The 26,260-nt window shown below is 48.9% G+C and overlaps 1 protein-coding gene across 1 annotated transcript in view; it reads left to right on the plus strand.

The window, feature by feature from the left end:
• LOC140393308 (uncharacterized) overlaps nucleotides 1–26,260 on the plus strand; it is a 160,711-nt gene that overhangs the window by 71,108 nt on the left and 63,343 nt on the right. Inside the window, exons 7-8 of the mRNA XM_072479621.1 lie at nucleotides 1,313–1,358; nucleotides 3,457–3,547. Coding sequence (XP_072335722.1) covers nucleotides 1,313–1,358; nucleotides 3,457–3,547 — 137 coding nt within the window. The remainder of the gene's footprint in view (nucleotides 1–1,312; nucleotides 1,359–3,456; nucleotides 3,548–26,260) is intronic.

Consider the following 26,260-nt stretch of genomic DNA (forward strand, 5'->3'; position numbering starts at 1 on the left):
GAGAGGCACACAACCTCCTTTATAGAATAACATATTCCCCCGAAATATTAAAATAAATAAACAATCATCTTGTGTGTGTCTGTGTGTGTGTTTGTGCGTGTGTGAGAGTTTGTATTTTGTCTGCTGTATGAGAGCCCTTGTCCGTGTCTGTATGTGAGAGCTGATGTGTGTCATGTCTATCCGTGTCTTATCTGATGTAAATACCTGTAAATTACCCATTCACACTGCAGTAAAACTTATGGCCAATATGGATAGATCAATTTTGAACACTGTGAATTGACAGATCTTTGTCAGGTAAGGGTGTTAAAGAGTTGTAGAGTTGTCTTTTCTCTCTTGCCCCTTTTGCTTTTTCATCTCGCTCCTCTCCCCTCCTTCGCTACTTGGAAGCAGATTTTTTTTCCGATCCCTGTTAAATTAACCTTGTGGGAGAGAAGCTGAAAACGGCATTATCTGTTGACGTGTTGTTGAGTTGTGTGTGGACCTCAGTATCCCAGCGTACATGGGGCACTCTGAATGCACCCACAGTGGAACCTTGCCAGTGTGATTCTTTGCAATGAATTACATCCATGTCTCATGCGTGAACCCAGTGTGTTCAAGATTTTGGAAATTGTCGCCCATTGCACTTCCCCCAGTTGTAATTTTCCCGTGTTTTCTACACTATAATAAAGGGATATATTATTTCTGTTTTGTTTAAAGACTTAGACAGTTTCATTGTGTTAAAAAGCAGCTGCCAACTTCGAGAACATTGGAACAATGAGTTGTTGCTCATTGACCTTGTGAACCATTTTGGTCTTTTCATCACAGGGAGTAGCTTAAAAAAAACTGGCTAGACTAGCAACTAAACATTACCGCCATGCATCATCTGTATGGCCACCAATGGCACAATCAGCACATAATAATTATGCTGGCCATTCACAGTGACACATTGCCTTGCCGAAATTCCGAAAACTCCCGTCACCGATGCGTAAGTATGTTCGACTTCCTCTGCTAAAAAACTGATTGCAGTCAGACCTGAGTTCCCCTTAAAGGAAAGAGGGTTCCTGTGGCTGCGAGGATAAGGGGGTAGGGGTTGTCTGAGCCAGAATGCAACCCCCACCTTAGTGGAGTAGCTCTCTCTGTGTAGCTCGTACACTGGGAGGCAGATGGCAGGAGGGGGGTTACGTTTGTGAATGAAATGGCAAATGCCACCTTAATGCTCTGCCTGCTTTTTGGTTGAACTCGTCTGAGTTAAGTTTGTTTCTTTTGAATAAAGAATGCTTTTCTTTTTGTTTGATTCATTTTTTGATCAGTGGCTTTTTAATTCACTTTTCAGCTCACTGATTTGGATCCATTAATATTGAAAGGCCGGCAGTTGGCTGGTAAGGTCATCACGCATGAACGTTTACAGTATTTTAGCAATCTTGTGTTTTTCCCCCCCGCATAAGCGTCAACTCTTGGCCTCTTGAAAAACATTCTTTGTAGGAAACGCAGTTCTTAATTCCAGCCTCTGAACCTTTTGACGTTACGACATCCCTCTCCCTGGCTGCTGTCTGACTCCGAACCAGGCCGTTCGTCGACTTTTTGTGCCATTTAACTCCAGGTCGAGCTTCTGACTCCGCGTCTGATTTATTAGCAAGCCCGCTGATCCCCCCCCCCTAACGTTGCCACTTCTCCAACCCCTTACCTCTGACCATCTGCTGCTGCATCCTGCAGCCACCCCTTTGTTACCTCTGGACTCGACCATTCCGATGCTCTTCCCCACCACTCACCCCAAACTCTGCTGTCCATGCCCTAACTTGCAGCAAGGCCCATTCGCCCACCGCCGCTGCGTCCGTTGACCTCCCAGTTTGGTGTCGCTCACGAGTTTTACATTTTCATTTTTGTTTCCGAATTCCTCTTTCGCCTCCTTCCCTACCAATCTCGGTTAGCTTCCTCCAGTAGCTAACTACTGATTGCACACCTCCAATTCTCAGGAGAAATCCCAACTGTTGGCCGTGCGTTCAGCTGCCTAGGTCCTCCCTAAGCATCTCTGTCCCCTCTTTCCTCCATTAAGACGCTCCTTAAAATTGACCTACCTCATTGACCAGGTTTTAACTTATCCGATTTAATGACTCCTTGTGTGTCCCGGTGTCAAAAACTTGGGATGTTCCAAACAATTTCACAGCCATTGAAGTGTCGTTACTGCTGGAACGTAGGGAATGTGGCCGCCCCATTGCACACCCACAAGCCCCTGCTCCCCTTCCAAATAGTGGCCATGGGATATTTGTCTGCCCACCTGAGGGGGAAGAGGACCTCGGTTTAATATCTCAACCAAAGGAAAGCACCTCTGACAGTGCAGCACTCCCTCAGCACTGGAGTGTCAGCCTTGGTTTTGATGCTCAAGTCACTGTACTGGGATTTGGCGCTGCTGCCTTCTGACCCGGAGGCCAGGCTGCTACCCATCAGCCACAGTTGACAACTTTGATGTAGTATATGAGTCAGAGGAAAAAAAAAATAGTGTTACTGTAAATGGAATTTCTCTCTCCCTTCTCTTTTTCATATTTTCCAAACATATTTGGCATGTGAAAATGAAACTCATTTGCCTTAAGGCCAAAGGGAAGGGGTTTGCTGCATTGGTGGCTTTGCAGCTTGGTTGCAAGTCCTGGTGGAAATGATCTCTTGCACCAAGTTCGCCGTCAACTCTTGTTCTTAAGCTCGCTCACGATGGCCAGATTGATGTAGATGATGGCGGTCGAGGAAGACGGGTGCAGGAGCGGTGTCAATGTCTTATCAATTACATTGTTAAGGTTTGTTAATGTCAATTACGTTGTTAAGGTGAGGAGAAACCGGGGATGGGTCTTAATTGTCTTTGAGCACAAATAAATAGGGGATGACTGGGGCACTGGGTTGAGGGAGAGGAGAGCTGTGGGACTGACCTAAGTCAATAAACTCAATAAAGAAAAGCTCTGAGTCCTGGTTCCTGCTCCATCAACTGACTAGGATCCTGCTGACAAGCAAGAGCTTTATCTATTGCTGCTCGGTCTTTAGGTTCATGGGATAGTACAGCACGGAAGGAGGCTGTTCAGCCCATCGAGTCTCTGTCAACTCTTTCAGAGCGAGAGAGACCCAATGATATCACACCTTCCCTACAACCCAGCAAATTATTTCTCCTTTAACTATTATCCAATTCCCTTTGGAAAGTTCCTGTTGAATCTGTACCCAGCATCCTGTCAGGCCGTGCATTCCAAAGCCTGGCTACTCATCGTGAAATCAAATTACTCCTCCGGTTGCCTCTGGTTAGTTTGGCAATCATCTGGAACTCCTTGTCCTCGGGGGTGAGTGTCAACCATTGAGCCACAGAGTTTGGAAGGAAAAGGTGATGGGAGGGGATTAATGTTTGAGCGATTCGAAGAGCACAGCCTTGTCGCCATTGAGGCAGTGAACATCTGGTTATTGTTAGAAATCCTGACGTCACACGCTACCTGTTGTGCTCCACAGAACAAGGGATTGACCTGGCTAAACAAGGCAACTATTTGAAGGCCGTCGAGCTGTTTACCGAAGCTGTTCAGTTTGATCCTAAGGATCACAGGTAACCAAATTACCGACCTTGGGCGCGGGTGGGAAGTTAAAAGGGCAGAAGGGGATCAGGGGTTATGGGGAGAAGGCAGGAGAATAGGGATGAGAAAATGGGTTGATAGAAATATCAGCCATGATTGAATGGCGGAGCAGACTCGATGGGCCGAGTGGCCTAATTCTGCTCCTAAGCCTTATGGTCTAAGTACGTGGGGAAACCTGGTCCAATTCACCAATCCGCGTATTACTGAAATCGGGCAATGACCTACAACCAGCTAGTGTGTAGGTGGTGGATTGTTATTTTCGATATGTTAATGAGGGCTGGATGCAGTGGTAATGTCGCTGGGCTCTTATTCGAGAATCCCAAGTTTCACTCTGGGGACATAGGTTCAAATCCCACCGTAGCAGCTGATGGAATTTAAATGGGATTATTAGCGAACATCCCCTCTTCTTCCCTCCATCGTGTAGCCGCTGGTGATTGCACAATGTTCAGCACCATTCATTTCTTAAAATAAATCTAGAGTACCCAATTCATTTTTTCCAATTAAGGGGCAATTTAGCGCGGCCAATCCACCTACCCTGCACATCTTTGGGATGTGGGGGCGAAACCCACGCGGACACGGGGAGAATGTGCAGACTCCACACGGACAGTGACCCAGAGCCGGGATAGAACCTGGGACCTCGTTGCCGTGAGGCAGCAGTGCTAACCACTGCGCCACCGTGCTGCCCTTTGCTCAGCACCATTCATGACTCCTCAGATACTGAAGCAGTCCATGTCCATATGCAGCAAGACCTGGAGAGCATCCAGGCTTGGGCTGATAAGTGGCAAGTAACGTTCGCGCCGCACAAGTGCCAGGTAATGACCATCTCAATTTGGCATTTAATGGCATTGCCATCGCTGAAACTCTCAGATCCTGGGGGTTACCATTGATCTGGACGAGCCATATAAATATTGTCGCTACAACAGCATGTCGGCGACAGTGCGTTCTGGATAGAGTAACTTACCTCCTGACCCTACCAAAGCCTCTCCAATATCTACAAGGCACAAGCCAGGAGTGTAATGGAATACTCTCCACTTGCCTGGATGAGTGCAGCTCCAACAACATTCAAGAAGCTCGACACAATCCAGGACAGAGCGACAGCGACAAACATTCATCCTTTCCACCACCGTCAGCACATTCCAGTTCTCCTCCCACCCCTCGCGGTAAACTAAGGCAGACTTTCGTCTGTTTTAATTGCTAGTAATTCCCGGTCGCCAGGACTGTCAGCAGAACCTTCAGGGGCTTCGCTCCACATCAAGTACGGCTGACCAGGCGTTTCCCGCTCTTACCACCGGCCACAGGCATGTTGGAAGGATTTTGCAGGTTGATGCACTCACATAGGGGAACTTTCGATGAAACACACAGTGCTACAGCGTGGGGCACCAGCCAATCAGGAGCACCATTCAAAGAGGTGACTGTTGTGGGTGGGAACACCCATCAGAACCTCGGAATTCAGCAAGCAATACAAAGCCACATCGAGTGGGAGAACAGATTGCCGGACGTTGAGAGGTGGTGGAGGCTCCGAACTGCTCAGACACGGATCTCCTGAATTGGTGTGAAGGTTCTGAACTTTCATGGAATAAAGGTGCAAAACAGCAGCCAGGTTTCTGGTATTCGGCCTGGCGGAGAGCCTGAGGCCAAAGTGAGGCCGCCGCCCTAACATCAGGGTTGGAGCCTGCAAAGCCTTTGGCTAGACGAGGAGGAGGTGCTGGTCAATGGCTGTCGAGGGGAGCAGCGAGGTGAGACGAGGAGGTGCTGGTCAATGGTTGTCGAGGGGAGCAGCGAGGGGAGCAGTGAGGCGACTCTCAATCAGGGCTGAGGAAGGTGGGCAACCAACCAAAAAGGACAGAGGCCACCAGGCCAGATAGCCAGGAGCACACGGTCGTAGAGGATCGAGCCTGAGACCCGGCAGCCTGAGCGAGGGCTGAGAGGTGAGCAGAGCAGTGAGCAAGAGTGTGAAGAAGGCCAGGCAAGTGGCAGAGTTACATCTCGGGGAATCGGGGGTCAGGGGCCTGCGGGTGGGGGGAGACTCGACCAGAGCCCAGGCAGGCAGGGCTGAGAGTGAGGGGGCTGGACTGGGCAGCAACCGAGCCAGGCAGTGAGGGTGTGAGAGAGAGCAGGGGCCAGGCCAGATAGCCAGGCAGCCAGTCAGGAGCACGATCGAAGATCGAGGCCCGGCCACCTGTTTTTGAAAACTCACCACTATTCTTAGAAGTCCCCCTATACCAAAAAGGGCCGACATTCTAAATGGTGATCAGGGATTCTCACTCCCTGACTCCGATGCAAGCTTCAGTGGGTGCTATTCAGGTCAAACTGTATTTTCAAGTTATCCCCCGGTATAACCCATACCTTCACCGAAGATTTCATCTACTTACCACTTAGTAGCATCGATCCTGGGTCCCGCATTGCTAAGTAAGTAAAGTAGACTAATAACCACTGTTTCAGGTTAAAACTTTTAAGTTATTTTATTATTATATATTTTTTTTCTCTTTTTAAAAGATGCAATCACTGTCTTTACAGAAAAGTAAAAAGATCTTGCTTCTGGATCCTTCTGGTTGGTTGAAGGGACCTTCAGGCCCAACTTGACAATCAATCTTCTTTAAAGCCTGCTCTTCTTTAGATGTATCAGCTATTTTAGCTCGGCTGCTCTGCCCTGTCCATTTCCCATGGCCGAGCTGATTGTGACTCTAGCTGCTTGTTCCTTCTCTGCTTCTCTCTCTCTCCCTCTGAGCTCTGGTTCTGGATCTGAATCTCAATCTTTCCTGCCCTGGTCTCTAGGTTTATATTTGCTTTCTAACAATTAAGTTTTTTTATGTTATTGTAAAGTAACTCTTATTTTCTTTGATTGTAAAAAGTACCTTTTGATCTAAACCTTTTAATCCAACTAAGTATACATTTTGACATGACTTCATCTCATAGATCTGATTACATTGTTTCCTTTGTGGTGTTCAAAATGCTTTGGTTTCAAGAGGTGTTACTTTTAATTCCTGTCATTTCTATAGTTTTATTTTCCAATTGTATCCTCAGCTCAATTTTGACTTTGATTTTGGCTTTGAATGATGTTTCTCGTAGACTGATAAACCTGGTATTAGCAAATTTTCACACCTCGAGCCTCATCCATTCTTTTCCAGATCCTTACTAAGTTAGTTACTTTCAATGAAGGTGTGAGCCATTGTCTTTGCCTTCATTCAAAATCCTGTTTGTCTTGTTTGCTCAGCCTGCTTGACCAAGGCTATCTGCATTTTACAATCCTTCTCCTGGCAGCTGCTGTTAACCCTTTGTGGGATCTTTCCCTGTATTCTCTCACGTTTCTCTCAGACCAGATATTGCCAGGCTTCCATGTTTCAAATGACACATCTTTCCATATTATCAATTACACACCCGAGTGAGACGTGAGCAGAACAGCAGTCGGGAGGTGCAGAAAAGGCCAGGCAAGCAGCAGCTTCATGTCTCGGGGAGTCGCGAAGCAGCCGTCAGCGGGAGAGGGATGATGAGCCAGGGGCCAGCCAGGCAGGGCTGAGAGCAAGGGCTGGGCAGCAACCAAATCATCTTCCTTCTTGCTGATTTTGCATGTTAAATTTACCGCCTTTCTCAGTGTCAGACATTTCTCTCCCTGATCGATTGTGGTGTATTTTATGATACCCAGCTTGCCTTATCCATCTATCACGTCATTTGGGGACAGGGCTCGATGTCATTGGGGTGGGCTGCCATGTCACCAGGGGGTGGGTCACGACGAGGGGCCCCCACAAAGTGGAAGAGCGCGGGGTCCCCAAAAGTGTACGTCCACCTCTGCACACTCGGCCTGTTTGGCCGCGTTATGAACGCTCCTTCCTTGGTCCTCAAGTCCTGGGATGGGACTCGAACCCGGAGCTCGTGGCTCAGAGGCAGGAATGCTAACCCTCTGCACCACAAGACCTCCCCACCCTCCACAATCGACACATAGTGGCAGCAGGAGGAACTGCAGCAGCTCGCCAAGGCTCCTGGAAGAGCGCCTTGCAAACCCGCGACCTCCGCCACTTAGAAGGACAAGGGATGCGCGCCACCAGCTGCAGGTTCCCCCACAGGTCACACGCTATCCTGACTTGGAAATATATCGCCTTACCTTCACGGTCATTGGATCAAAATCCTGGAACTCCCTCCCTAACGGCACTGTGGATGTACCTACCTGACATGGACTGCAGCGGTTCAAGAAGGCAGCTCACCATCGGCTACTCGAGACCAGATACGGATGGGCAACAAATGCTGGCCTAGCGAGCACCGACCGCATCCTGTGAAATAATTAATTTAAAAAAAGACCTGGATTAGTATGCTCTCGGGAATGGCGACCATGGCAACCATCATCAACCGTTGTAAAAACCCATCTGGTTCACTAATGTTCCTTCAGGGAAGGAAATCTGCCGTCCTTACCTGGTCTGGCCTACCTGTGACTCCAGACCCACAGCAATGTGGTTGACTCTTGTCCCCTGAAATGGCCGAGCGAGACACTCAGTTCGAGGGTAGTTGGGATAAATGCTGGTCGTGTCCACAATGGTCACATCACATGAAAAACTAAAGCGGTGAATGCCATAGATTTAAGCTGCTCTGTGAGTTTAACTCGTTGCGGGAGTTAATGCCCTCTCTGGGACCATACCATTGTAATTCAATTATATTCGTCATCGTGGAATTTTTTGAAATAACGGCAATCAGGTTCTGCTGGAAATTGGTGTGTTCCCCCCCCCCAGCCCCCCTCAGAAACACGGCCAGGTTTTCTGCCAGACCTTCTGACAATTTGGGCAGGATTTTCTGGCCGTCCACATCAGTGGGATCTCGAGGGCTCGCCGATGGTGCAGGCGGTGAGGGGTGTGATCAACGGGAAAGCCCCTGGACAAGGCCGGGACCAGAATATCCTGCTTCCAGCCAATGACTGGCCACCTCCCGCCGCTGCAGAACAGTGCCAGGAGGCACTGACAAACCTTACCCTTCAAACCTTCATCACGACTGGTTGACAGTTTTGATAACCGTGAGTAAATCGCGTCGATAAGGTGTCATACTGCCCGGAGGGGAGGGGTAATCACACGGGGCCGGAAGATACAACGTAAAGCGGTTTAATCATGTTTAACTTTATTTAAATGAATGGACATGAAGTTCTCACACCCTTTCTGTGTGTGAACCTAATCACATTACCGGTGGGGGTGGCGGGGTAGATCTCAAACCGAGATCTCGCCAGCACAAATCCCGTTCTGGCCCTGCTGTGAGATATAGCCGCCGTAACAGGATTCGCACGCACGTTAAACGGACCTCCCCACGGCTCGCTGATCTACATTGGCTCCTGGTTAAGCAGCGCCCCGATTTTCAAATTCTCGTCCCTCCCGCTCTCTCTCTGATCTTCTCCCAGCCCCACCACCCACCAAGATATCCGCCCTTCTCTAACTCTGGTCTCTTGTGCACCCCCGATTTTCATCGCTCCACCGTGAAATTTCAGTCACCTGTCCGAATATTTCCTTCTGCGGCTGAGTGCCGTGCGGTTTGTTGAGAATTGTTGCTGAAAGGCACCTTCGGATGTTTAAGTGAAAGACGATATGTAAATGCAAGTTGTTGACAAAAGGGTGACGGGCCTGTTGTAATTTGGGGGAGGGGGTGCGTGAAGCTTTGGGAGAACTGGCAAGCTAGTGACGGAATTTCAAAACCAGCTGTGGACAAGAATTTGATGGTGCGATTTGTCGTGAATAAAACCCTTTTAGTGCAGTGTTGTTATTGGATTGATGTTAGCAATCTGGTCACCTGAGGGTGCTGTTGTTTAACTATTGGTTGATTTTAAGATTACACGGGCTGTATTTACAATATCTTCGGGCTGGGGCATTGACGGAGTTCAGAGAAAGAAACTTAGCACCTTGCTGCCTTCTCACACACCATTAACTAGGTTAATTCTCACACCTGTCACTCTGGTGCGGTGGGGGGGATCTCTCTCTCTCTGTCTCTCTCTCTCTGTCTCTCTGTGTGTGTGTCTCTCTCTCTTTCTCTTCTCTTTCACTGTCTCTCCTCTCTCTCTCTCTCTCTCTCCGTCTCTGTGTCTCTGACTCTCCCTCTCTCTGTCTCTCCCTCTCTCTCTGTCCCCCTCTCTCTCTGTCCCCCTCGCTCTCTCTCTCTCTCTCTCTCTCTCCTTCTCCGTCTTCACCAGTCTCTCTGTCCCTCTCTCTGTCTGTGTCTCTCTGTCCCTCTGTCTGTCTGTCTCTGTCTGTCCAGTCTCCCTCTCTTCTATCTCCCCGTCCCTCTGTCGCCCCCACCTCTCTCTGTCGCTTCCCCCTCTCTCTCTTCCCCCCTCTCTTTCTGTCTTCCCCCTCTCTCGCTGTCTCTCTCCCTCCCTTTATTTCTCTTTTTATCTCTCTTTTCTGTGCCTTCCTCTTTTTCCCTTCTTGCTTTACTTTTCCCTTTCTTTCACTCCCTTTTTCTATTTCTCTCTCTGACTCAGTCCCTCTCTTTAGCTCTTTCCCCCCGTTGCTGCCACCTTCTCTTTCTCTGTGTTGCACAGAGTTCCGTTTTGACATCACCGCAGCTTGATCACCCTGCATCGCTCTCACTCATGAAAATGATGAAAAGTAACCAATTAAAACCTTAACCATATTTCGGGCACTGTGCCCACGTTTGCGCCACGCAATCTGTCAACGTTGGCTCCTGGGGGAGTTCAGAGAGATGTCTGAACGTTTGTTTGAAGAGACGGGCTTTAAGGAGGAGTTTAATTGAACAGGAGAAGTTTCAGAGACGTGAGCTGAGACGTTTAACAGCCGAGCAACAACAACTTGTATAGCGCCTTTAACATAGAAATATCCCAAGGTGCTTCACAGAGTGATTATAAAACTAAATGTCACAACGAGGCATACGAAGATATTAGGTCAGGTGACAAAAAGCTTGGTGAAAAGGTAGATTTTAACCAGTCTTAAAAGTGGGGAGAGAGAGAGAAAGAGAGACGGAGAGAGAGAGAGAGACGGAGAGAGAGAGAGAGAGAAAGAGAGAGAGAGAGAGAGAGACAGAGAGAGAGAGAGACAGAGAGAGAGAGAGAGAGAGACGGAGAGAGCGAGAGAGAGAGAGACGGAGAGAGAGGTAAGGTTGGAATTCCAGAGCTTGGAGAACAGTCACCAATGGTGGCGTGGTGGTTATAATCAACAGGCCAGAATTAGAAATGCAGCTATCTCGGGGAGCTGTGGGCTGGAGGAGGTTATAATAAGTCACAAGTAGGCTTACATCAACACTGCAACGAAGTTATTGTGAAAATCCCCTAGTCGCCACATTCCGGCGCCTGTTCGGGTACATGGAGGGAGAATTCGGAATGTCCAATTCACCTAACAGCACGTCTTTCGGGACTTGTGGGAGGAAATCCGAGAACCCGGAGGAAACCCACGCAAACACGGGGAGAACGTGCAGACTCCGCATAGACAGTGACCCAAGCCGGGAATCGAACCTGGGACCCTGGCGCTGTGAAGCAACAGTGCTAACCACTGTGCTACCGTGCCGCCCTATCTCAAGAGAGCTGTGGGCTGGAGGAGGTTACCGGGAGCGGCAAGGCTTTTCAGCGACTTGTAAAACAAGCACGAGAATGTTATAATCATGACTAGACATTTATAAGGGAGGGAGAGAGCAACTGAGATTAGTGTTTGAAGTACTTTAGCATAGAGTCGTAGAATTTACAGTGCAGAAGGAGGCCATTCGGCCCATCGGGTCTGCACCAGCCCTTGGAAAGGGCAACTTAGCACGGCCATTCCACCTCACCTGCACATCACTGTAGGAGGAAACCGGAGCACCCGGAGGAAACCCACGCAGACAAGGGGGGAACGTGCAGACTCCGCAGAGGCAGTCACCGGAGGTGGGAATTGAACCTGGGTCCCTGGAGCTGTGAGGCAGCGGTGTTAACCACTGCACCACCATGCAGCCCTAAGAACCAGCAAAGATGCATTGGGCTGAATGGTCTCCTGTTCTGCGCTCAGCTTTCTGTGGTTCTACATTGTTTCTCCTCCCTGTATTGAATAAAACGTTTGCTGTTCCCGCGTGCAACACAGTTGCTGTCGGCCTATAAATAGCGCAGGAGCTACTTCAGTGACCCTTGCGTAGCACGTGTTGCTGCACAGGTTTATTCTGTGGTGCCACAACTGGAAGTTAATTGACCACTCGGGAGTTGTTAAATCTCAGCAGGTGCTTCAGCTGCAGGTCCAGTCTACGCTGTCAAGCTGTGAAACTCCCAACTTACCGCACTAAAATAATCATTGACCATCGCAATTTCAGTATTCCTTCAAAGAATCGCTTCCTGCTCTGTGAAGTTGCCCTGTAGCTATTTAATTCTGGCTGCAGTTTTTGTTTCCTCCTGTATCGCAGAGTATATCAGCATGCTCCATCGATGTACGGATCAATCTTTATTTTATTGTAAGGTGACTGGTTGAATTTTCTTGTGATACGCAGTCCAGAGGGTGAACCAGGGACAGAAGCCAGCCCTGTTTAATTTAGCAATATCTGTTTCTATATATGTGAGATCAAATTTTTTTTTTTTTTAAATAATATTTTATTGAAAATTTTTGGTCAACCAACACAGTACATTGTGCATCCTTTACACAACATTGTAACAATACAGATAATAATGACCTTTTTTAAATTTAAACAAAAACAACAACAAATAAATAAATATTAAATAACAAAAAATAAAAACTAGCCCTAATTGGCAACTGCCTTGTCTCAGGCCACACCCCCCCCCCCCCATCCCCCCCCGTCCCTCCCCCCCCCAAGTCCTGGGCCGCTGCTGCTGCCTTCTTTGTTCTCCCCTATCTATCTTTCCGCAAGATATTCGACGAACGGTTGCCACCGCCTAGTAAACCCTTGAGCCGACCCCCTTAGGACGAACTTAATCCGCTCTAACTTTATGAACCCCGCCATATCATTTATCCAGGTCTCCACCCCCGGGGGCTTGGCTTCTTTCCACATTAGCAATATTCTGCGCCGGGCTACTAGGGACGCAAAGGCCAAAACATCGGCCTCTTTCGCCTCCTGCACTCCCGGCTCTTGTGCAACCCCAAATATAGCCAACCCCCAGCTTGGTTCGACCCGGACTCCTACTACTTTCGAAAGCACCTTTGTCACCCCCATCCAAAACCCCTGTAGTGCCGGGCATGACCAAAACATATGGGTATGATTCGCTGGGCTTCTCGAGCACCTCGCACACCTATCCTCCACCCCAAAAAATTTACTGAGCCGTGTTCCAGTCATATGTGCCCTGTGTAATACCTTAAACTGAATCAGGCTTAGCCTGGCGCACGAGGACGACGAGTTTACCCTGTTTAGGGCATCTGCCCACATCCCCTCCTCAATCTCCTCCCCTAGCTCTTCTTCCCATTTCCCTTTTAGTTCGTCCATCATAGTCTCCCCTTCGTCTCTCATTTCCCTATATATATCCGACACCTTACCGTCCCCCACCCATTTCTTTGAGATGACTCTGTCCTGCACCTCTTGTGTCGGGAGCTGCGGGAATTCCCTCACCTGCTGCCTCGCAAAAGCCCTCAATTGCATGTACCTGAATGCATTCCCTTGGGGCAACCCATATTTCTCGGTCAGCGCTCCCAGACTCGCAAACTTCCCATCCACAAATAGATCTTTCAATTGCGTTATACCTGCTCTTTGCCACATTCCATATCCTCCATCCATTCCCCCCGGGGCAAACCTATGGTTGTTTCTTATCGGGGACCCCCCCAGTGCTCCGGTCTTTCCCCTATGTTGTCTCCACTGTCCTCAAATCTTCAGTGTAGCTACCACCACCGGACTCGTGGTATAGTTCCTTGGTGAGAACGGCAATGGGGCTGTCACCATAGCCTGCAGGCTGGTCCCCCTACAGGACGCCCTCTCTAATCTCTTCCACGCCGCTCCTTCCTCCTCTCCCATCCACTTACTCACCATTGAAATATTAGCGGCCCAATAATACTCACTTAGGCTCGGTAGTGCCAGCCCCCCCCTATCCCTGCTACGCTGTAAGAATCCCTTCCTCACTCTCGGAGTCTTCCCGGCCCAAACAAAACCCATGATACTCTTTTCTATCCTTTTGAAAAAAGCCTTCGTGATCACCACCGGGAGACACTGAAACACAAAGAGGAATCTCGGGAGGACCACCATCTTAACCGCCTGCACCCTCCCTGCCATTGACAATGCTACCATATCCCATCTCTTGAAATCTTCCTCCATCTGTTCCACCAACCGCGTCAAATTTAGCCTGTGCAATGTGCCCCAATTCTTAGCTATCTGGATCCCCAGGTAACGAAAGTCTCTTGTTACCTTCCTCAACGGTAGGTCTTCTATTTCTCTACTCTGCTCCCCTGGATGCACCACAAACAGCTCACTCTTTCCCATGTTCAATTTATACCCTGAAAAATCCCCAAACTCCCCAAGTATCCGCATTATTTCTGGCATCCCCTCCGCTGGATCCGCCACATATAGTAGCAGATCATCCGCATATAAAGATACCCGGTGTTCTTCTCCTCCCCTAAGTATTCCCCTCCATCCCTTGGAACCTCTCAGCGCTATCGCCAGGGGCTCAATCGCCAGTGCAAACAGTAATGGGGACAGAGGACATCCCTGCCTTGTCCCTCTATGGAGCCGAAAATATGCCGATCCCCGTCCATTCGTGACCACACTCGCCACTGGGGCCCTATACAACAGCTGCACCCATCTAACATACCCCTCTCCGAACCCAAATCTCCTCAACACCTCCCACAGATAATCCCACTCCACTCTATCAAATGCTTTCTCGGCATCCATCGCCACTACTATCTCCGTTTCACCCTCTGGTGGGGCCATCATCATTACCCCTAACAACCTCCGTATGTTCGTGTTCAGCTGTCTCCCCTTCACAAACCCAGTTTGGTCCTCATGAACCACCCCCGGGACACATTCCTCTATTCTCATTGCCATTACCTTGGCCAAGACCTTGGCATCTACATTGAGGAGGGAGATTGGTCTGTAGGACCCGCATTGTAGCGGATCCTTTTCCTTCTTTAAAAGAAGCGATATCGTTGCTTCTGACATAGTCGGGGGCAGTTGTCCCCTTTCCTTTGCCTCGTTGAAGGTCCTCGTCAGTAGCGGGGCGAGCAAGTCCAAATATTTTCTGTAAAATTCAACTGGGAATCCGTCCGGTCCCGGGGCCTTTCCCGTCTGCATGTTCCTAATTCCTTTCACCACTTCTTCTACCGTGATCTGTGCTCCCAATCCCATCCTTTCCTGCTCTTCCACCTTGGGAATTTCCAGCCGATCCAAAAACTCCATCATTCTCTCCCTCCCATCCGGGGGTTGAGCTTCATACAATTTTTTATAAAATGTCTTAAACACTTCATTCACTCTCTCCGCTCCCCGCTCCGTCTCTCCATCTTCGTCTCTCACCCCCCCTATTTCCCTCGCTGCTCCCCTTTTCCTCAATTGGTGTGCCAGCAATCTGCTCGCCTTCTCTCCATATTCATACTGTACACCCTGCGCCTTCCTCCATTGTGCCTCTGCAGTGCCTGTGGTCAGCAAGTCAAATTCCACATGCAGCCTTTGCCTTTCCCTATACAGTCCCTCCTCCGGTGCTTCCGCATACTGTCTGTCCACCCTCAAAAGTTCTTGCAACAACCGCTCCCGTTCCTTACTCTCCTGCTTCCCTTTATGTGTCCTTATTGATATCAGCTCCCCCCTAACCACCGCCTTCAACGCCTCCCAGACCACTCCCACCTGAACCTCCCCATTGTCATTGAGTTCCAAGTACTTTTCAATGCATCCCCTCACCCTTAAGCACACCCCCTCATCCGCCATTAGTCCCATATCCATTCTCCAGGGTGGACGCCCTCTTGTTTCCTCCCCTATCTCCAAGTCTACCCAGTGTGGGGCATGATCCGAAATGGCTATAGCCGTATATTCCGTTCCCCTCACCCTCGGGATCAATGCCCTACCCAACACAAAAAAGTCTATGCGTGAATAGACTTTATGGACATAGGAGAAAAACGAGAACTCCTTACTCCTAGGTCCACTGAATCTCCACGGGTCCACCCCTCCCATCTGCTCCATAAAATCCTTAAGCACCTTGGCTGCTGCCGGCCTCCTACCAGTCCTGGACTTCGACCTATCCAGCCTTGGTTCCAACACCGTGTTAAAGTCTCCCCCCATTATCAGCTTTCCGGTCTCTAGGTCTGGGATGCGTCCTAGCATTCGCCTCATAAAATTGGCATCGTCCCAATTCGGGGCGTACACGTTTACCAACACCACCATCTCTCCCTGTAATTTGCCACTCACCATCACGTATCTGCCCCCGTTATCCGCCACTATAGTTTTTGCCTCGAACATTACCCGCTTCCCCACTAATATAGCCACCCCCCTGTTTTTCGCATCCAGCCCCGAATGGAACACCTGCCCTACCCATCCTTTGCGCAACCTAACCTGATCTATCAGTTTCAGGTGCGTTTCCTGTAACATGACCACATCTGCTTTAAGTTTCTTAAGGTGTGCGAGTACTCGTGCCCTCTTTATCGGCCCGTTAAGCCCCCTCACGTTCCACGTGATCAGCCGAGTTGGGGGGCTTCCCACCCCCCCCCCTTGCCGGTTAGCCATCATCTTTTTCCAGCTTCTCGCCCAGTTCCCACGCGGCTGTATTTCTCCCAGACGGTGCCCCCCCGCCCATCCTTTCCCGCACCCACTCCCCCCTTTCCCCAGCAGCAGCAACCCAGTAATTCCCCCCCCCCCCCCCGCTAGACCCCCCGCTAGCGTAATTACTCCCCCCATGTTGCTCCCAGAAGTCAGCAAACTCTGGCTGACCTCGGCTTCCCCCCGTGATCACGGCTCGCCCCGTGCGGCGCCCCCTCCTTCCTGCTTCTCTATTCCCGCCATAATTATCATAGCGCGGGAACCAAGCCCGCGCCTCTCCCTCGGCCCCGCCTCCCATGGCCAACGCCCCATCTCCTCTCCCTCCCCACCTCCCCCCATCACCACCTGTGGGAGAAAGAAAAGTTACCATACCGCAGGATTAATCATACAATCCCTCTTCACCCCCCCCCCCCCCCCCCCCACTCGTCCCACCACTTTGTCCAAACGTTCATTTTCGTAGTCCAATCATTCCAATTTTTCTTCTACAATAAAAGTCCACGCTTCATCCGCCGTCTCAAAGTAGTGGTGCCTCCCTTGATATGTGACCCACAGTCTTGCCGGTTGCAGCATTCCAAACTTTATCTTTTTTTTGTGAAGTACCGCTTTGGCCCGATTAAAGCTCGCCCTCCTTCTCGCCACCTCCGCACTCCAATCTTGATAGACGCGGATCACCGCGTTCTCCCATTTACTACACCGAGTTTTCTTCGCCCATCTAAGGACCATTTCTCTATCCTTAAAACGGAGAAATCTCACCACTATGGCTCTGGGAGCTTCTCCTGCTCTCGATCCTCGCACCATAACTCGGTATGCTCCCTCCACCTCCAACGGACCCGTCGGGGCCTCCACTCCCATTAACGAGTGCAGCATCGTGCTCACATATGCCCCGACGTCCGCCCCCTCCACACCTTCAGGAAGGCCAAGAATCCTCAAGTTGTTCCTCCTTGCGTTATTTTCCAGTGCCTCCAACCTCTCCACAGATCGTTTCTGGTGTGCCTCCTGTATCTCCGACTTCACCACCAGGCCCTGTATGTCGTTTTCATTCTCTGCTGCTTTCGCCTTCACGACCCGAAGCTCCTGCTCCTGGGTCTTTTGTTCCTCTTTCAGCCCTTCAATCGCCTGTAATATCGGGGCCAACAACTCTTTCTTCATTTCCTTTTTTATCTCCTCCACGCAGCGTTTCAAAAACTCTTGTTGTTCAGGGCCCCATATGAAACTGCCACCTTCCGACGCCATCTTGGTTTCTGCTTGCCTTCCTTGCCGTTGTTCCAAAGGATCCGCTGCAATCCGGCCACTTTCCTCTCCTTTTTCCATCCGTGTCCAGGGGGAACACCCTTCTGGTTTACCGCACGGTGTTTTCAGCCGTTAAAATTGCCGTTGGGGCTCCTATCAAGAGCCCAAAAGTCCGTCTCTCAGGGAGCTGCCGAAACGTGCGACTCAGCTGGTCATCGCCGCACCCGGAAGTCATGTGAGATCAAATTGATTGGAGATTTTGCGAGGGCAGCTCATTTTTATCGAGGCTTCTATATTTTTTTAGTGATGAAGGGCGAGAGGGGGTGTACGTGAGTCGGGACACCAGCTCTCCACCATCCAACTGCTTACTACCCACACAGCCTGGTTTGACTGGCAGCGCAGTTGCACTATACAGGGATCAATTTGATAAGGGAGCAGCCATATGCGTCGGCACGCAGTTTTACTCTGGAGGGGTTGGCAGTGTTTAGTCTTGTCGTGGTCGAGCTCAGTCTGGGTGAAACCCACATTGTGTGTTCTGTTTTCTTCTGGACGCAGATTTTAAGGATTGTATCACGGTAGCATTGTGGATAGCACAATTGCTTCACAGCTCCAGGGTCCCAAGTTCGATTCCGGCTTGGGTCACTGTCTGTGCGGAGTCTGCACGTTCTCCCCGTGTCTGCGTGGGTTTCCTCCGGGTGCTCCGGTTTCCTTCCACAAGTCCTGAAAGACGCGCTTTTCAGTAAATTGGACATTCTGAGTTTTCCCTCTGTGTACCCGAACAGGCGCCGGAATGTGGCGACGAGGGGATTTTCACAGTAACTTCATTGCAGTGTTAATGTAAGCCTGCTTGTGACAATAAAGATTATTATATTAAAAACACAAGAGAAGGTCTGTGACGGGATGGAGGAGGTGAAAGATTAAATTGCAGAAAGGGGTGGAAGGTAAAAGGGATGACCATGGATCATGTAAAGATCATGTAAAGAAACCAAAAGATACATCCAGACTAGGTGTGAATAAAGGGGCTGGTTTAGCACACTGGGCTAAGTCGCTGGCTTTTAAAGCAGACTAAGGCAGGCCAGCAGCACGGTTCAATTCCCGTACCAGCCTCCCCGAACAGGTGCCGGAATGTGGCGACTAGGGGCTTTTCACAGTAACTTCATTTGAAGCCTACTTGTGACAATAAGAGATTTTCATTTCATTTCATTTCACCTGTTTGTTCGCTGCTGTTTGAGAGACCAATTAAAAAAAAATATATATATTACTTCACGGGATGTGGGCATCACTGTCTGGGCTGGCCGGCATTTATTCCCCATCCTTAATTGCCCTTGAACTGAGGGCATTTGTGAGTCAACCAATTGCTGTGTGTCTGGAGTCACATGTAGGTCAGACCAGGTAAGCTTGGCAGATTTCCTCCCCCAAAAGGGCATTAGCAAAGCCAGCTGGGTGTTGTTTTAGAACAATCGACAACAATTTGGTGGCCATCAATGAGCAGCACGGTAGCATAGTGGTTAGCACAATTGCTTCACAGCTCCAGGGTCCCAGGTTCGATTCCGGCTTGGGTCACTGCACATCCTCCTCGTGTCTGCGTGGGTTTCCTCCGGGTGCTCCGGTTTCCTCCCACAGCCCAAAGATGTGCAGGTTAGGTGGATTGGCCACGATAAATTGCCCTTAGTGTCCAAACTTGCCCTTAGTGTTGGGTAGAGGTGTTGACCTTGGGTGGGGTGCTCTTTCCAAGAGCCGGTGCAGACTTAATGGACCGAATGGCCTCCTTCTGCACTGTAAATTCTATGAATTCCAGATCTTTTTTGAATTCAAACCCCACCCATCTGCCTTGGTGGGAATCGAACCGGGGTCCCCAGAGCGTTACTTGGGATCTCTGGATTAATAGTCTTGTGACAATGCCATTACACCACTGTCACCCCCCCCCCCCCCCCTGCTTCTCTTCAAATATTGTCCTGGGACCTTTTACATGAGCCCGTGGAAGCCAAACTCCATTTTATGCCTCACTCCAGTGACAACGTTTCCGACAGTGCAGCACTCCCTCGGTACAGAACACAATGTTACCTTGGGTTGTGTGGTCGAGCCCCTGGAGTGGGATCGTGAACCAGAGACCTTCCAACTTAAAGAGGTCGGCACCAGACCCTGCTGAATGGCCTGCCTCATCTGTGACTCCCCTTTAATGATTGCCACACTTGTGCCAGTGAAATTGTTGAACAGCCAGTCTTCTGACGCACAGAGCACAGCAAATGATTGAGGCCAGGAGCTTTTACTTATTCTGTGTAGGTGGTGTGTGTGTGGGCACAGTTTAATATCTTGGAAAAAATGGTTGATGCATTGAATTTTTAACCTCAAACATTTCATTAGCCTTGGGTAAATTTTGTGTAAAGTTTATTATCTTTTGTCATTAAATTGCTTTCGCTCTGTGCAGTACTAAATTGGGTACATGTAATAATGTGCCATCACAATTTATGTTGCCCTTTCTCGTGTCTTCAGGAACATCCAAATTGCTTTTGCACTCAGTGACTTTCTCTTGATGTTCTATACGCAAATGTAACGTCAGGTTTACATACAGCAATGACCCACAAACGGTAAACATACAAATGACCAACTCCTATCTTAATGGTGCAGACTATGGGTGGAATACTGGAAGGGCACAGTGTGTATGGTCTTGGTGCTGCAGCTATGCTGCTTGGTGCATCATTGCTGGTCAGTGAGTTGCAACCAGCCAGTGCAATGTGCTTCCTATCTGCAGGCTAATCGGCCCCATTTCCTCATGCCGGATAAATTGTCGCTCCCGTTGAAATTTGGCACTAGTGCAGCTGACCTGATGAGTGCAAGGCTGAAAGCTTCAACAGCATGTCTCTTTTTTTCAGCAATGCAGAAGAACATAGAACATACAGTGCAGAAGTAGGCCATTCGGCCCATCGAGTCTGCACCAACCCACTTACGCCCTCGCTTCCACCCTATCCCCGTAACCCAATAATCCCATCTAACCTTTTTGGCCACTAAGGGCAATTTAGCATGGCCTAATCCACCTAACCTGCGCGTCTTTGGACTGTGGGAGGAAACCGGAGCACCCGGAGGAAACCCGCGTAGACACGGGGAGAACGTACAGACTGAAAGACTCGAAACTTCGATCACACTGAAATTGCAAGTTGTATTTATATTTGCAGCAAGTCTTCAAAATATTCTTAAAGTCTTTCACACTATTGCTAATTCCACCAACACACCTAAACTGCTTCTCCCTTCTCAGCATTCTGTAAAGAAAATCCCCCTGTGACACCCTTCTTCGATCTTCTGTCGCCTGCTCTTCTTCCCCGTGTAACTGGCCATGCGACTGTGAGAGACGTGTCACCTGCCCGTTTGTCCCCGCCTGCAAACTGGCCGTACCTTGTGGGTGGGGCACATATTTCCGAATGACCTTTCCCCCAACCCTTGGTATCTCTTTTTACTGGGGGAGGGCCTGGGACCCTCCGTCCTTTGCTCGCTGGGACTGTCCGAAGCAGGGTTCGAACCCGTAACTTTCCGACCGAGAGGTGGAGATGCCAAGCCAAAGAGTTCCTCCCCTTTGCAACACCAACACACCAGGAATTAAAATGTATTGCAGAGGATGAGTTGCTAAATTTATGCAATGTGACAAAATGGAATTTAAATCACGAACCACAAAACGAAAACATTCCCCCCCCCCAGGCGTAAGACTGATGGAATTCTTTTTGAGTGTGTCTGCGCTCTTTTGTCATAACATCGCCATTCATCATCCAAGAGTGAAGACCAAATCCATCCCACCTGAAAGAAAGACTGAGGTATTTTTAATGCAGGGAGCAATCTTCCAATAACTAATCTTCGGGATAAAGTGATTGATTCTCACTTTGTCTACACAGCAGAAATGTGTTTATATTTTTTCTGGAGTAATTACTCGCACAGTCTGACAATCTCTGAAGACAGAACCGCACAGGATAGGAAGGAACCCCTCGTCTCCTGGTGCTTGTTCCGGCTCAATTACTCTCGCTCTCCCTGGTCGTCCTTTGTCGCCCTGCACGCCTCATTTTCAAATATTCACCCAATTCCCCTTCTGAAAGTTTCTATTGAATCTGCTCCCCTCACCCTTAAGGCAGATTGCAACGTGGTGCCAATGGCTTTTCTCAGCCATTCTCTTCAATCCATTCAATCCTTTTCTTTCCTACCAGTGGAAACAGTTAAGAAAGATAGAAAATTGAAGCAGGAGGAGGCCACTCAGCCCTTCGAGCCTCCTCGTATGAGGAGCGGTTGAGGACCCTGGGTCTGTTCTCATTGGATTAATAAGGGGATCAGGGGTTATGGGGAGAAGGCATGAGAATGGGGATGAGAAACATATCAGCCATGATTGAATGGCGGAGCAGACTCGATGGGCCGAATAGCCTAATTCTGCTCCTCTGTCTTAGAGTCTTATAACCTCCAAGCTGAACGACCTGGAGAACAGATCCAGGAGGCAAAATGTTTGTGTTGTGGGGTTACCGGAGGGGATTGAAGGTTGCACCCTTACTCAGTATTTCTCAGACCTGTCTCACAAAATGATGGGTGAGAATATACTCTTCCGCCTCCCCAACCCCCGAATTGGACCAGGTCTGCCGTTCGCTTCGACCCAAGTCTCGCTCTGATGCTCCTACTCGTGCAGTAATCGCAAGGTTTAAGGAGAAAGAGCTGGTACTCCGATGGCCCAGAGAGCACTGGGATTTTACGTGGGAAGGCCAGTCCATCAGATTATACCAGGACATGAGTGCTGATCTAGCCAAGAAAAGGGCCCCTTTAACAAGGTGAAACCGTCCCTGTATGGGAGTGGAGTCAATTCTGTGATGATCTATCCAGCCCGCCTTCGTAGAAGATTCTGTGAAAAAGACTTTTTGTTTGGCTTGCTGTATGACGCAAGCTCCTTTGTTCAGAAGCACAATTTAGGCTCCATTTAATTTAATCTACGGCTCATTGTGTGGCACTTTTCATGTCTGCTGTACGGATGTACTCTTGTTGACCTTAGTTATATATGAAGAATTTCTTCTGTTCGCTCTTTATCAATGCCTATGCTTTTTCATTGCATTATTATCATTTGCCGCGACTTTCAGGCGCTCTCGTGGCGCTCTAAGTTAAATACGTTTTTACTCTCCAGTTGGGAGTCTCCCTGCTGACGAGGTGTGTTCGTTAACGGGAGTGATATTATGCGGCTCATAATCGTTTTTATATCTTAAGTTGAGTTATATTCTGTTAGTTTTAAGTTTTAAGTTTTAGATTAAGTTACTGTTTGCCACAGTCCCATTTGCCTTTGGGTGTGGTTATGCTCGACTGTGAAGGCGTAGTTGGGTTGTGTTGGGTGGGCGGGGGATTTAGTTGGAGTTTGCTTGCTGATCCCTCTTTGCCGAGTCACCTGACTTGGCCCGGTGGCCATCTTGTTTTGTCTTCTCCATTCCCCTTGTTTAACATCCCTCCTTGGAAACGGCCGACTCTGGTTTGTGGGATGGCGGGAGACCTACAATCCGACTGATTCCCTGGAACGTTAGGGGTTTGAATGGCCTTGTGAATCGATCGAGACCATTCGCGCATCTTAAGAACCTAAAGTCTGATTTTTCTTTGTGTGAGAAACCCATTTACAAATTAAAGATAAGACCAGGTTGTGCAAAGGGTGGGTTGGGCAAGTTTTTCATTCTAATAATAACAATAATCTTTATTGTCACAAGTAGGCTTACACTGCAATGAAGTTACTGTGAAAAGCCCCTAGACGCCACATTCCGGCGCCTGTTTGGGTACACCGAGGGAGAATTCAGAATTTCCAATTCACCTAACAAGCACGTCTTGCAGGACTTGTGGGAGGAAACTGGAGCACCCGGAGGAAACCCACGCAGACACGGGGTAGAAAGTGCAGACTCCGCACAGACAGTGACCCATCAAACCTGGGACCCTGAAGCTGTGAGGCAACAGTGCGTCCCACTGTGCTACCGTGCTGCCCTCCTAGTTTTAATAGTAGGGCCAGGGGCACGCCGATTTTCATCAACAAAAGAGTCCAATTCTCCTCTTCCCAGATTGTAGCGGACCCAAACGGTCAATTATATAATCGTATGCGGCTCCCCAGTGTTTCTGGTCTATGCCCCTAATTGGGACGATAGAAACTTTATCGCTTCTTTGTTATCTTCCCTTCCCAATCTCTACACGCACCATCTTATTTTAAGAGGTGACCTGAAATGTGTCCTGGACCCATATCTTTTGTCCCACCGGGGGTGGTCTGGGCTTTGTCTTCCTGGCTCAGATGGGAGGGGTTCGGACCCCAGGCGTTTTTTACATCCGAATGATTGGATTTTCTCCTTTTTCTCTCATATTCACCATGTGTACTCTCGCATTGATTTTTAAATTCTGGTTAAGGGTCCCCTTCCGTCGGTAGCGGTGGCTGAGCACTCAGCAATTGTAATCTCTGACCATACTTTGTCTACCTGTTGCTGGAGTCCGGCCCCACTCAACCGTCACCTGAAGGTTGGACACTACTTTGTCGGCCAATAGAAATTAGGTCGGACTCCATCTTCCCTTCCACATTGGCCATGCTCAGGCGGGATATTATTTCCTGTTGCGCACATGTGCTAAAGATGAAGAAATTAGAACAGCAGAGGCTGGTGGGCCCTATTTCAGAGATAGATGACCAATACTCACTTGATTCACTTTGGACTTATATGCAAGCAGACAAAAGTTACAGACCCAGTTTGAGCTACTGATCACCAATAAAGCTGTGTGTTTGCTGCAGAGCTCCAGAGATACTTTCTCCGAATATGGGGAGAAGGCCAGTCATCTTTTAGCACATTAACATAAACCCAAACGATCTCCCGTGAGCTCACCCAGATATTCAATCTGGGGGAGGGGGGTGGGGGTAACCTCGATTCCACCCCTCTCCAAGTCAATGCGTTTTTTTCATCCTTCTACTGGGACCTGTATAAATCTGAGCCTCCCGCAGGCAAATCAGTCATGGCTGGTTTCCTGGACAGCCTGTTCATCCCATCGGTCGTAACAGTCGAGAGTGGTGAGTTGGACTCCCCGATACGTCCTGATGAGATTTGAAAATGCTTTGGTCTTCTGCAGGCTGGTAACAAATATTCGGAACAACCCTCACCTGTGCTATTAGACATTTTTAATGACTCCCTATCCCGTGGTTCATTGTCGCCAACCCTTACTCTATTTCATGGCTCCTTAAGAGGGACAAAGACCCGACCGAGTGCAGTTCATGCAGACACTTCATGCTCTTGAACGCAGATGTTAAGTTGCTCGTTGAGCTTCTGAAGTAATCTGAATATGAGGTATGCTTCCAAGCATAATTCCAGAGGACCAAACAGGCTTTGTAAAGGACCGTCAGTTATCAGCTACTCAATGTTGTTTTTTGAACGTTATACTCTCTCTCTCTCCTGCACTCGAGGCAGAGATGACAATATCCCGAGACGCAGAGCAGAGTTGAGACCATTTGTTTGAGATTCTTAGAAGATTGGGCTTTGGTCAAAAATTTGTCTCATGGATTTGTTTGTTATACAATCCCCTACTGCCTCATGCGACTACCTCCTATTCAGATTGCTCCCCCTTCAATAGGGACACTATTCCGGGGTGCCCACTCTCTCCACTTTAATTTGCCTTGACAATAGAGCCTCCCTGTGGCTTTGAGAGTTTCTGATCAATGAAGGAGTATTTATCGGGAGAGTGTGGAACATCGGGTATCTCTTCATGCAGGTTACCTACCTTTGTACATAACAGACCCAATTCCCTCCATCAACGGCATAATGAGGACACTTAACGCTTTCAGCTCCTTCTCTGGCAATAAATTAAATCGAGGTAAGAGTGAATGTTTTCTGGTCAACCTCCCTGGTAGATGACCTGGTGATCCTCAAGTTTTTCTTTTAAATTTTAAAATAAATTTAGAGTACCCAATTTATTTTTTCCAATCAAGGGGCAATTTAACGTGTCCAATCTACCTACCCTGCGCATCTTTTGGGTTGTGGGGGCGAAACCCACGCAAACACGGGGAGAATGTGCAAACTCCATACGGAAAGTGACCCAGAGCCGGGATCGAACCTGGGACCTCGGTGCCGTGAGGCAGCAATGCGAGGTGATCGTCAGGTTAAATCACCACCAGTCAGCTCTCCCCCCTCAAAGGGGAAAGCAGCCTGTGGCCATCAGGGACTGTGGTGACTTTATCTTTTACCATGGCTACAAGAGCAGATCAGTGGTTAGGAATTCTGCAGTGTGTAACCCACCTCCTGACTCCCCCAAAACTGTCCACCATCTGCAAAGTACAATTAGAGTGTGATGGAAAACTCTCCGTTTGCTTGGATGAGTGTAGCTCCAACAACACTTAAGTTCAACAGCATCCAGGACAAAGCTTGATGAGCACCCCATCCATCACCTTAAACATTTACTCCCTCCACCACTGATGCACAGTGACACAGTGTGTAGCTTAAAAGAAACTAGCTCAGTAGTAAAGATTAAAAAAATAACGTATCATTTTCCTGGAGCCTCATTGTGCTTAGTCCTAGCTAAGTAGGTCATGGGACATCTTAGTGGGCGGAGACTGGAGAATGCCTTATGCTTGGGATGCAGATGATGTAATTAATGGGAGGAGCCAGGTCTGTCTGTAGTTCGGCAGTCTGCAATAGGATTTCAAGTGAACAGAAATGTCTGACAAGACAGAAGGAATTTCAGATTGCTCTTGAAAGGGGGTCTTTCCAAAGGTCTGCACAAAGAAGCAAGTAATCCTGATTGGTAACTTTATTTATAAGTGGCAATTGAGCTGCAATGCGTTGCTTAATTGGAATATACAGTGGCAGTTGTAGATAGTGAGTGAAAGTTTT

The sequence above is a fragment of the Scyliorhinus torazame genome, chromosome 16 (genome assembly GCF_047496885.1).
Source record: "Scyliorhinus torazame isolate Kashiwa2021f chromosome 16, sScyTor2.1, whole genome shotgun sequence".
NCBI lineage: Eukaryota > Metazoa > Chordata > Chondrichthyes > Carcharhiniformes > Scyliorhinidae > Scyliorhinus > Scyliorhinus torazame.